We start from the raw sequence: 13,706 nt of genomic DNA on the forward strand, positions 1-13,706 counted from the left end.
TGTCATATCAACAGTCAGGGTCATTTAAGAGCATGTAATATTTTTGGTAGATCGAAGCCAGAGCACCAGAAGTAAAACCACCGACTAGCGGTCAATACCTGACAACTGCCCCACATGGGTTTAAAACTCGCAACCCTAAGGTGAAGGGCTTGTAGCTATATGTTGGGCCCCTCATATGTGTGTATAACTCAATAAATATAAATATATTATGCTTCGTCTACTTGATCAAAAATGACTGCTGCCATGGCATAAACGAAAACGAGACTAGAAGGAAGTGATAATGATTTATTAACTACTTATATAGAACACAGGATAGAGAAGTACTTCTAAATCAAATTGTGACTTTTGACAAAAACTCGACAAATTATATTTCTATATATAGAGTGGCGTAATCACCTATGTGCGTGTGTCTATATATATCGTTGACACAGATAAGGTAAAACTATAGATAATGTAAACAGTGCTACTAAAACGAAAGTAGAATCCCAAGCAAAAACGAAAGCAGGAAAATCGGACGAACGATTAATTAGTGGACACAAGTTAAGTGATGGATTAGGAAGACATATCTAGTTCATGGATTGATACAATATCCATACCAATGGAAACCATGCAGTCAATATTATCCGAAGTATAGTCAACAAAAGAGTGGCCGGGCTGAGTCTACAATGGGGTCATGTTCGTCCGGCCACGCACTTGAACCAGGGGAGAAGGAGATTACGGTAGTTTCTATTTCTTGTGTGTTCAAATAAGTGACCATTCCCGTTGTCAGTATGTAAAGTATACTTACATAATTAGTATTGTACATTGAGTTATTTTCGTTTTCAAGCTCTAGTGGCAATGTCCCTTATGTTAACTGACTATTCAAGTTGAATAATTTTCAATCTGAATGAAAAGAAAATAAACCTGTTTTATAACATGACAAAGCAAAATTTTAAAATAACTATCTTCATTTTTTCATTCATTTTAAGATCAAAGTATACAACAATAAGAGAATATTAAAATTTACATATAGTGCTATATAGCCATCCTTTTCCTTCCGCAAGTACATGATTGTACACTATATAATTATACACCAACTTTTTAGCAAGCCAACGGATTAAGTAGACGTTAGATAAGTCATATGTGGGCGATATGAACATACATGTAAAAGTATAATTTAGAGGAAATTCATGGGTATCGATTGCATTACACTTATATAATACAGTGCATCGACAGATAAGACGTTAGCTACGTTTTAAACAGAGTATCCTTAATACGTTCCGATGATTGTTGAAAAACATCCGGTAAATATATGGAATAGCAATTATTTCTTCCGAATTATCATAACAAAGCAATTAGAATTTATTGATGTAAATATTTATAACAATCAGTATTTTCATAATTATATTACACACTTATTAGCAATATTATCTATACAGAATGTATATTTCATTAAACAAATCATGTAAATAACAATATATTTCCTTTTTACAAAAGGCTCCCACACCATTTACCATATACAATTATTTCAATTTTAAACACAAACTTACATCACTCTCACTTGATTACAGATATAATCAGCATTTACACATTTTTACATCATAATCAATTCATTCCTATTTTTAATTACAAATTCAGTACATATAATAACCTTTATAGCTAATAAACCATTATATACATAATAAATAATATTAATTTGAAAATATTTTATTAAAAGATCATTTTTAAACAATTGAGCAATATTAGTTTTCTTTCTAATTAATACCTACATGATCTCAGATATATCATCCCTTGCCATATAGTACCACGAGTCACTAGTAACACTGTATACCACAATGAATCGACGTTTTGATAAAAATAACTGTTTTCAACATTAACACTCTCTTAAAAATATATTGCACGATCCTGCCCTTTTAAAAATATCATTATCATTTTACTTAAGCTTCAGTTGATTTTTCGCAGAAAGCCAGCCTCGTTTCTTTGCATCTACTATGAAACGGCCTACCATTCAACAGGATATCAAATGTTTTAGTATGTTGCGCTTCTTTACAGAAAGTCCTCATGAAATATTCGCGCCATCTAGAGCCAGAGGAATTTGCATCAATCATCGATAGTTTAAAACAGTGCGATATTATCACAGATCCGTGCAGTCTGCCAAAGAAACCCGACAATAGGACGCGATCATCTTTAAAACGTAAACAATCTAGCCAAAGAAAATATGAACGTGATGGAAATATATCGGTACAAGAACAAAAGAACAAAAAAAGTAGTCAGAAGTTTCGACAAGATGACGAGATAAAACGGTTACAAAACGAGATACAGACATTAAAATTGACCATTCAGGAAATGGAGCAGCATCCAGCAGCATTGCTTCCATGCGATGGTAACGATCATCCGCAACCACGAAGAAATAAAAGGAAAGAAAGTGACAGGAAACTTCAGACGGCGTCACCAACATCTAAACTCGTTACATTAGAGTCACAACCGAGCAGAAACATGGTGGAGGGAGCACAGAAAATGGGACAAAATCTCGAGGAGGAAATAAAAGAATGTACTTTAGAAAGAAATCTGCAGTCAAAAACATATGATGCATTGACAATGAAAAGCGTAGAAAAACCAATGTCAGTCACAAAAACAATTAACAATGTACAGACTTCTAATTCTAATGCAGCGACGAAAAACGCAACATCGCCGGTACGATTTGTCGACGAACCGCATCAGTATGTATTGGCTGGTGAGAGAATGAAACACAAATGTGTACAGGCACAGCTGTCGTCTTCTCCTCTAAAAGTAACGACATTCGCGCAAACTGAAAAAATAAAATGTAAAACTATACACATACAGACAATAGAAACCGACGAAGACAAAGCATGTTTATTATCGAAAATTTCACAGCTAGAGGAAAAGGTTGAAAAACAACAAAAAGATATATGTAAGCATCATGAAGAAGTTGATAATAAAAACATTTTTCTTCAAACCTTTATTTAACAAAAATATAATTGAATGCACCTTTAAACTAGTAGTTTATCAACCTTATGGTAAAACTTAACATTTCTTAGAACTACATATATGTGGTTAATTAAGTAAGTGTATCATTTTAAAGTAAATAGTTCTGATAGCAAAATCTTTAAATATTTAATTATCATATTGCTTGTATTACTATTTGGTATACATACCTTACGTTACCTTGCTAATCTTTCAGATGAAAGAGATGTAAAACTCATTAAGACACGTAGCATCAATGGCAGTAGTAAAGAAGACCCGAAATTAAAGGAAGTCAGTCACAGTGTTCTGAACAGAGATTGGAATACGAGAAGGCTGTCTAACGTTGTAAAATCTCAAACAGATAGACAAACGCTTAAATCAGACATGCGTAAGTAGAGTACATCGTAAATATTATCTATATCTGTACTTGATTAAACCCTTACCCAAATAATCACCATCTCCATATACCCAGCTCACCATTCACGCTATTTTATTAATGTCTTATGAGAATTTCAAAATGATATTTTTAAGTCTCTTTCCGGTAGATATAAATTGTGACATCATTACTTTGTGGGGAAGATTGACGTCGCGTTTTCTCTTAAAGTATGACGTTTTACCCATAAATCACGACGTAACAATCAAAACATATCCGCACGGATAGGTAACTTAGAACAGGTTCTATGTTAAAATTTACATATACTTGAACTTTCAGTAGGAAGCAGTGAAAACACACACATAACTATCGGAAAAGTCGATAATCAATTGACAGAGGAACTGGAAAGATTGCAACACGAGTATCACACAAGTCGTAAAGAGCTGGAGTCACTCAGGAATGATAATGCGTTATTGTCATCTAAGGTCGAAACTTTACAACAAAATACGTCTGCGTTAAAACAAAGACTTGGTAAGATTTTTATTGGTAGAAAATCACCATGATCCGTTGTGAGCATTATTCAAATATTAGGTACACTGACATCAGATTCACTTTTCTTCAAAATAGAAAGAATCATATTTTATTAGCGATAATTCATGACTTCAGAGTTATAGTAAACTCTGTCTTAAAGTTCATCCAAGGGACTAAGCTCCGATTTCTCGAAACAAAAGTGCAGACTTAAGTCAAAACTTAAGTTTTTCTCCTTATGTAATTTATATGAAAACTTTAGACATAAGTCAGTTTATTTCGAGAAATCAGGGCCAGGGGTAATTGATATCTATATGGTCGTTACACATAGGTCAAATTGTGTTTCTCACATTTTTGAGCCTAGCAAAGTGGATGTTATAAGCAGGTGCTCTGTTTAAGTAAGTGGTCGCTAAGGCAAGTGTCTCTGTAACACAAACATTTTCCAAAGTATAACTTAAATTTGGCTCCAGATGTTCCATTCTTTGCCTGAGTATCATTCTTTTGTCGTAATTAGCAAATACCGAAGACAATCTCAAAGCAGTAGAGACGGAAAGGGACACATTGGCAGAGGAACTGGAAACAACGCATCAGGAACATCAGAAAACCAGTTCATACCTAGCTGGGCAGCTGGAATCATTCAAGGGAGATAAATCTGTACTGCTGTCGACAGTGGATCAGTTACAAAGTGAGGTTGCTTTGCTAGAAAAACAACGAGGTGAGACCAATTACATGGCCTTATATCATTAATATGTGTGTCTTTAAAGTGCATAGTCGGGCAATGAAAACAAGTATAAATGCGTTCATTGACGATCAAATTGTGCTTACTTTGTCCAGTTTAGACCATTAAAAATAAATTCTGAAAGCGAGGCTGCATGGGAATGTCAACACGGATATAGGTAGCCGGGAGGACGTTTTAGGATTCCTTTACTATAAATTAATTTCTTCGCGTGCAGAGCGATTTTGACAGGATATTTTATTTTTCTATTTCATAAGAAGTTATACTGGATATATTAACACCATTTAAACCGACTTAAACCTTCATTTGCCCGACTATTCACTTTAAGTAAACATTTAGAAAGTTACATTAACATTAATAATAGGAGAAAAATAACTGAAATGCAAGTAAACAAATATTGTTGTCATATAATTGATACTCACAAATTTATTTAGTTCTCACTATATAATGTATTTTAAGACTAATGAAAAGTCTATAATTTAAAACAATAGCAAAAGTTACAAAATCAACAACTGTTCAAATATTCTTTAATGTTTAAACTTTTATTTGTTTTCATATTAAATTAAATTGGCAGATAATATAATTGAAATGAAAACTATGATCGTCCGCTTTCTTGATAAAATAGTTAAGTAATAGTAAAAGTTAACATGAAATATCGTTGTCGTCATTCTGTCTATCTCAAATAATGCCATCTTATCAAATAAAATTTGGAAATTATCATTGAATACCGTATTTTGATTACATCTAATACAAATATATATCATCTTTATCAGATAATTTGATACTTAGTTTTGGTGACATAATTAGATGTCGTTTCAGTACGAGCTGAACAGATATGACGTTTAACGCTATAGATTAATTTTGTCATAAGTTAATTTTGCCAGGCATTACTGTTATTTGTTCGTGTATAGTAAACTTTGCTGTTTACTACATAGCTTAAATTAGTACATGGTATTTTTTCGTGTGAAGTATCCTGTATACACTTTAATAATTGCATATGAGACTATATCGTAATTTACTTAATACAATTTATTTTTTCAACATGTATAATTAACAACTGTAACCTGTTTCAGGTGTCACAAATGACGAACTGAAAATTGTGAAGTTAAACAAAACCAAGTTGACACAGGAAAATGTCAAAATACAAGAGGAACACCAAAAAACCCATTCATGCCTTAAAGAACAAGTTATTGCATCAAAGAGTGATAGCACGGCACTGTCGTCGCAAGTCAAAGCCTTGCAACAAACTGTTGTTTCGTTGCGTTCTCAAGTCGGTGAGCAGTGTAATTATTTGACTTAAAAAGTTTTTCATAGCGATGTTATTTTTGCGATTTCCAACATATGAACATCGAAATAATAAGAAATATATATAACACATATTCTGTTGAAAGTAAAAATCCCGCGAAAATTGATTCATTGATTTTTATCGGAATACCATAAGACAATAATTACATTAGCTATGTCTTGTTCACACTGCATTCAATATAAGAACGACTAAGATTTCTTTCAATATTAAATATCTTGTTTATATAAAACTTTTCTCTTCTGATTCGGAAATAATTTATATTTTTGTGTTTTTTGTTGTTTTTTTGTTGTTGTTTATTTTATATGTTTAATTTATATATGTATTTTTCCTTTTCAAACCTTTATTTGATATGCTGCCTTGAAATATATTTGAGTATGGCGTGTGTTTTTATGAACACAAACTTCACGAGTTTATATTTAATAGGTGTAGGGGAACGTCAATTGAAGATCGCACAATTACACAAAAACAAGATGACACAGGAGTTTGAATCGTTAAAGCAGGAATCTCACAAATTCCGAGCAGAGCTGGAGGGACAAATCGCTACAGTCAGTGAGGAAAACTCTGCTCTTTTGTCGAGAATCGAAAATTTTCAACAGAACATATCTGTGCTTGAGTCCCAACTAGGTAAGATTATTATGAAAGTGAGGTTGTGTATAAAAAGAAGATATTTTCTCTAGTTTCCTGAATATTTCGATCTTACAAGATGTATATTTATGTAACGCATATGAAATATAATATAAGTCATATGTGATACAGGATCGTTCTAAGTCTGAACTATTTATTTGATGTCTTCCATGAATAAGAACAATGAATTGATTTCAGACGTAAACTTTGTAGTATAACCCTGTTTCATTCCATAAGAAAAACACTTAGTGCAAGAATTTATTTTCAAATTAAAATACATGTCTATATTTGTCTATATGTTATTCAAGAATAATTCGTAAATAATCTCATAATTGTAGGTGAAAGTGAACACCAATTGAACACTGAACGGTCAAGCAAGGCCAAAGGGGCACAGGAACTGGAACGATTGAAGCAAGAATACCTAACAAAGCGTACAGCCATGGAAAAAGAGATCGAGTTACTAAAGGGAGATAACACTGCTTTACTGTCAACAAAGGAAAAACATCAACTTCACATTGCCAAAATGGAAACGCAACTAGGTAGGAATCATATTTACATCAATAATCCCAAATTACTCCATAAGGACCATACTATGTTGTTTTCTAACAATTAAATGACCATTCCTTAATTTGTATCTAGTTTATTCGTGAAAGTTTCGTTGACCAATTCACTTTTTTTTAACTTTTTTAATATAGAAAAATAGGTGAATTTCCGTGTCGCTGCGATTCATTTCACATTCCTTATTTAGCTTTTCTAGCTTTGATATACTTTGTTTTCAGATTTTGAGTGTTTGTATAGCTCATAACATAATATGTGACATACAAATACTATATTTTTTGTCTCATATGATTATTCTATGACCTCACTCCTCATCCTTGGCTATATGTAACTAAACATCTTAAATCATGCTATCATTATTTACCAGTTGACAGAGAACATGAACGGAACACTGCAATTTCAAACAAGGAGAAATTGGCTCAGGAACTGGAACGACTGAAGCAGGAATATCACACAACCCGTACGGATATGGGGAAAGAGATTGAATCAGTTAAGGGAGAAAACACTGCATTACTGACAACAATAGAAAAACATCAATGTTGTATTGCCACGATGGAAAGGCAAAACGGTAAGCAGCTTCACAAATTTATTTTTCTTTGATGAAAAATGAATGTGTTTTTAACAAAAATTGTAGCTGAAAATTGTATGAATCTTCTATATATCTATCTATTTTTTTGTATTTATAAAATCATGATTAATTTTGTTTATTTTGTATTATAAAAATCAAGTAATGAATTAGATGAAAACTGTGAAACATACAAATATAGGAGGCGTGTAGATTTGTGATGATTCTAATATCACATGTCACCGACCTTTTTGTCTGAGTGATTACGTTGAGAATAAATACTACATTTTATGTAAATCATACTCTACAGTTGACAGTGAACACGAATTGAAGATTGTGTTGGCAAACAAAGATAAATTGGCACAAGAACTGGACAAATTAAAGCAGGACTACCAAGCTAGTCGAACAGCCATGGGAAATGAAATTGACTTACTCAAGGGAGATAACACGGCTTTACAATCATCTTTAGAAAAGGATCAACGTCGTATTTCCATGCTGGAGAGGCAACTCGGTAACAATCTAGGATCAATGCTTAATCAATTCCTGAAAATGAGGACTCACAAGAGCAAGCAAGTCAATGTATTATTGCAAAAAAAAAAACAAAGTTCAGTTATGTGATTTATATATTACATTTTTATTGTCATTATTTTAGAATTGTGATGAAAATTTGCATTCATTTTCTTTTATGATTTCAATAACAGAGGAAGAGTATAGAGAAAAATATAGAAAGCGCATGGATGCTGAACAAGTTGGTAAGCTTTACACCTTCATTCACTTTTTCTTATTTTGATTGCAATCAATTGCACGGTGACTTACTTCAGGAAATCGTGGACATGTTTCAAACAGAGCTGCTATGTCATTATTACGTACCTAGTGACATTTAAAGTAGAATTGAATCAAATGCCAAGGACATGAGTGTTTAAGAACTTTGGGTTAACATTGATATATCAATAAAGAGCTTATGATAATTTTAAACGAAGCAATGTCCTTTAATAACTTGCTTTTCCAATTCATATATCCGTTAGTTGTTGCTGTCACAAGTTCGTTTTTATTTTACACATTTACTTTTACAAACAGAAATTATTGAAATGTGTCCTCCATGCAATGCATATAAAAATGTCTTAAATCTCAGCAATATTATCGTGTCAAAATGAGCATAGCTTAAATAGTTTCGGTAGTTTCTTTTTTCTTCTTTTTCAATTAAACATAGGGAAATTGATGGACGTACCATGGAGGGATGAACCTATCTTCGACCAAATGGTAATAATAGTCGTACCTAATACTGCAGTGATTAGTTCTGGCTATTTTGGTTTTAAACTAAAATTGCTATAAAAGAGAGATTGAGAAAAATAAAATTCAAAGATATCAAAATGTGAATTTCGAGTTATTTGTAAAAGTCTTTATAAAATGTAGGGATTTAGCAAGCGTTTCATAACGAACTAGAGAAGATAAAGAACATACTTAAAAGATCACTATAGTAAGTTTATCATCATTTTCTTTTTGTTTCATTGGTTCGTGCTAGTTACCTATGCATGTTTTATGTCATCCATAACCTTGCTGCATTGATTCAATCTAACTATTAGTAAATACAATGTACTAATATTAATAACAGTGATAGGGACAGAACGTAAATCCATAGCGGCAGGGCCCATTAATGATTTGCTGTAATTGATGTATGTTGATAGTACTTACAGAATGTAAAGGATGAGATTGAACACTTCTGGCCACTAAAAGATATGGGCGTGGCCGAGGGTACCTTACAACATGTAAACATCCTGTTTGTCGGACCAATCGCTGCGGGGAAGTCTAGTTTCATAAACTCAGTAGAATCTGCATTTCGAGGTCACGTGACTATGACAGCCAGTGCCGGAAGTAGATCAAAGAGTTTAACGTCTACCGTAAGTTTCAATATTGTTATCAGTCATAACTTACAACAACAACAAGAACAATATCTTGTTTTTTCAAATTCATTGACTCCCCCATCTGTCTACAAGATCTTTTTTTTTGATTTGTGATAATTACTCATTTATATTTATTCTATTGTCGATTTCAGAGATTCCAGATTCTAGAGAAATAAAAAGGCCGAAAATATATGTTGAAATTTTTTTATTGTGTGTTTCTAATTCATTAATTTATCTTTTTAATAATGAGTGAAAGGATTAAAACGTTGTCTTTTCCTTTTCCCTTCTTTTTTAACTTAAGAATATATGGGAAAAGGGGAACAACAATATAGAAAAAAAAAGGAAAATATATACGGAAAATTATGTACATGCAAATGAATTCTTTATGTATTTAACAAATATCTGCAGTATCACAAGTACCAGATCCTATCTTCGGACAACAGACGCCCTTTGAAGTTCCAGTTATGCGACTGTAGAGGACTTGAGGAGAGAGCGAACATTAGTAGAGATATCAATTCCATTTTAGAAGGTCACATTCCCGACAACTACGTGGTTAGTTCAAAATGTTGTTTTGGCGTATGCCATAATTTTAAATTATCCATGTGTATCATTTATATGCTACATGTATAAGGATGAAAATCCGAGAACGAGATCTATATTAACTTAACAGTTAAATCTCATAATCATGATTTCTGTTTGTCCCAGTCATATTCTCCACTTCTGAGTGTAAAAAACAAGAATGAAGAAAAAAACTCATAATCAATTGCAAACATAATTTAATTAAATCTTATTGTTATAATATCAAATACTCTATACAATCTATGTTTAAATCGTCTGTAATATAAATAGACTATTTTCTCTTCAAGCCATGGTGTCAGCCAACTAAACAAGATGTTACAAATGGAGATATAAAAGCAAGTTGTAGACTTATAACGTAATATAAGCAAGACAAAGAAACAATCTAGTGATCTCACTTTTATTTACCTATATGTCAATAGTTCAACACGTCTTTCCCGATGATAAGCAGTATGAAAGGATACGAATCAACCCCAAGACTGAAGGACCAAATTCACTGTGTAGTTTTTGTTCTGGATGCTTCAACGTACTCTGAGGAACTTGGCATCCCCTTTGTATCTGAACCTGTAAGGGATGCAATCAAAGTTATTCAGGACGGCATCGACCAGAAAGGTACATATTGTTTTTAACTATTTATCGATTTCATTTCGGAATGAGACTTCATCGATCAATTTGTGTCTATTCCTTTAATCATTTTTGTTTCTTTTACCTTTTGATCCATGACAATGACGAAATACAATTGTGTTTGCAAATGGTTAAACGCTATTTTGTGTTTTCCTTTTATTTCCTGAATTTAACAAATCTACCACTGCAAATGGTCAACGTGATAATGCCTAAGCTTATAACTACCTTATCACAATAAATATACTATCGAAGGCAAATGCAATAAAAACCAGCAATTAAATAAGACTTCTCTGTTTGATTAGCTTAGTTTCAATTTTTTATCTTTCAAATAATAGTCCTCTAATTATAATTCAGATTTCGCTCTTTTATAGGAATTCCTCAGCTTGTTATCCTTAGCAAAGTGGACAGTGTATGCGAATCGACAAAGCTTGATACGTCACAGGTGTATCGCAGTCCAGTCATCAGACAGAGGTGTATGAACGCTGCTGACTTTCTCGGTGTACCACCAATGGTGGTTCTACCAATGAAAAACTATCTGCTGGAAACATCAACTAATGATGACGTCAGCATTCTTGCGTTGTACAATATCCGCCAGATGCTGAGAGCTGCTGATGCTTTCCTCCGTACGAACTATCTCCGCGAACTTAAGGAAAATCGTCAAGTTTGATTTCACCCAGTGTTCTTGAAACCATGGTGCTCAAAGTACAAGTTATACAGGTTATTAAGCATTTGCTATCTAGAATTTCACTTTGATTTACTTCTAAAGAAAATCAACTGCCCGTCCTTGAATAGTGTCGCAGAGCAAGCGTGTAAACTTGGAACGAAACTACAAGGGAGTTAGATTTGTTGTGTGAGAACTTCCTGATAATGAGTATTTCATTTCGTTTAATACATTGAAATGTTTTTCGGTAGATATCTATTAGTAAGATTTGGGTTATTAGTTATTCATTGTAATTGGAATATAGAATGTATCATCAACTTCTACATATGCTGACTGAGTTTGAGTTCCAACTGTATTTTGTTGACCCAAATGACCAAATGGTTGCCTGAAGCTGAATATTTCTATACATAAAACAGCCATTCCATATGATTACTGATATTTGGGCCTAACGCATGGTAACAAAATGAAATAGATTAAAAAGTTTTAATTTTGAAATAGAATTAAAAGATGGATTTATGTATTTAATTGACAATATTGTTTTCTAAGAGTATTAGTCGAAAACATATCACGATTAGAATAAGTTTCTTTCCATTGACGACCATCGACGGTGGTCAAGCAGAAAACATCTTCGATTTGCCAGGAGTAACGATCACTTACGATCTCTACACCCCTTCACTATGTCAAAGCAACTTGCAGACTATTTGGATTCAGTAGAAAACAACAGACCAATTACAGGCCTGCGGGGACTTCCTTTGAAGATTTACAGAGAGTGACACACAACTTCAAAGTCATACAGTCAACCAACACATCGGAGAAGCAAATTACCTGCTCATCCTATATTCACGTACAATGATACAATTAACATATCCCAGGGGTGTGGAGATCGTAAGTGATCTTAACCTCTGGAGTATCGGGGATAGACAGGGATTACATAAGATTTGGTATCTGACTAACATAAGATTTTGACCGGTTAGCATTAATAAAAAGCTTTGGGATACGATGGGATATTACGATGACAAGAGCCAGGTTTCATGTTGAGGAAAGTCGGAGTACGGCCTTGTGGTAATATGTTGGGACATCTAAACTGCTCGGCCATCGCAATCCCACAAAGTAAGCCACCACATCCCACTGCATAGACTGGCCACCAGACCCTAAGTTGTTGTTAAGACTTTCTCAGCAGAGTTCTTTACTAGATTATCTCCCCCTAGTTTAAAACTTAGAATCAGGCATGTAGTTGAGACAAAAATGATCAAGCCAAATTTTAGTGTTTTTTTAATATTCTAGAGACTGGTGGCCAGTCTACCCACTGCATAGCGAACTCCAGTGCCTCAAACATAGATTGACAACAGGAGAGAAGAATGTAGTGATGGAAGCGGTTTTTCAACGTGGGAACCTCAAAGCCGGATGCCCAATCGATTGAGTTACCTGGCCACCAACAATACTGTTAAATTTTCGCGATTTGAACTAAAAACCAGAAAACTAAAGTACTGTGGTTTTAGATTATCCGATCTCGTAATAAGTGTACACATGATTCAACCATTTATCAATGTTTTGCGGATCAAATATTCGTGATCATAGCAATGTCCTGCAAAATTACGATCTCCACCGAAACACCCGTCTGTACGGTATGCAAAAATAAAAAATCAATTTTCTTTCGCGTGCAATGAAAAAAAAACAAGAAAATAATGTTTAGATATATAAGCTTCGTAAATGTATACGGCGGCTGGAATGGTAAGCATTGCTAAGATATTGTGGAACAACTGAGGTCATATTACAACAGTATCAAGAATCGAGTGCCAGGAAGTCATTTTTAACCTGTTCAACCCACCGTGCGCACTCTAGAGGAAACAAGCAACTTAATGGAAAAAACCTTCGAAATGGCCCATGTGTATTCAAGATTGAACCCAGGATGGAATTTTAACCCGGCCGCTGATTGGCTTGCTAATTTTGAATTTCAAAAGAAAGAAAAAATGTTTTCTGACAGGTAATTATTCCTAGATAGCCATGATATGAATTTGGAAATTCGGATTGATATTTAGGTTCAAAATGTCAATTTTAGTAATGAATAGGTTAAAACATTAGAATTTCAGGATTTTTTTTTTTTTTTTTTTTGTGCAAAATGCGCCTGATGTCAACATGGCTACCCTGGTTAGAGTTTGAGCTAAAGGACCCAAACTTTTTTTCTATATAGTGTTATATGATAACCTAAACTTTAATTATAAAACAATAGCTAATTAATATTGCTCTCTTTTAATGATACATTACAAAACTTTAACAAACTTTAACACTG

At 33.4% G+C, this 13,706-nt stretch overlaps 1 protein-coding gene across 1 annotated transcript; it reads left to right on the top strand.

The window, feature by feature from the left end:
- The first annotated feature begins 448 nt into the window (after positions 1–448).
- LOC138318220 (uncharacterized) lies at positions 449–11,893 on the top strand. The gene is made up of 16 exons (XM_069260412.1): positions 449–719; positions 2,032–2,911; positions 3,182–3,352; positions 3,677–3,868; positions 4,380–4,580; positions 5,675–5,875; positions 6,331–6,531; positions 6,870–7,070; positions 7,457–7,657; positions 7,965–8,165; positions 8,356–8,406; positions 8,865–8,914; positions 9,340–9,552; positions 9,964–10,107; positions 10,554–10,743; positions 11,127–11,893. The coding sequence occupies exons 1-16, from the start codon at positions 666–668 to the stop codon at positions 11,420–11,422; spliced, it is 3,447 nt and encodes a 1,148-aa protein (XP_069116513.1). The 5' UTR covers positions 449–665; the 3' UTR covers positions 11,423–11,893.
- The last annotated feature ends 1,813 nt before the right edge of the window (positions 11,894–13,706 follow it).

The sequence above is a fragment of the Argopecten irradians genome, chromosome 3, assembly GCF_041381155.1.
Source record: "Argopecten irradians isolate NY chromosome 3, Ai_NY, whole genome shotgun sequence".
NCBI lineage: Eukaryota > Metazoa > Mollusca > Bivalvia > Pectinida > Pectinidae > Argopecten > Argopecten irradians.

Excerpts from the sequence above, each read along its gene's own strand:
- LOC138318220 (XM_069260412.1), top strand. The coding sequence starts at position 666 with ATGGGGTCATGTTCGTCCGGCCACGCACTTGAACCAGGGGAGAAGGAG. Across the intron at positions 4,581-5,674 it reads TTTGCTAGAAAAACAACGAG|GTGTCACAAATGACGAACTG; the intron begins GTGAGACCAATT and ends AACCTGTTTCAG. Across the intron at positions 7,658-7,964 it reads CACGATGGAAAGGCAAAACG|TTGACAGTGAACACGAATTG; the intron begins GTAAGCAGCTTC and ends CATACTCTACAG.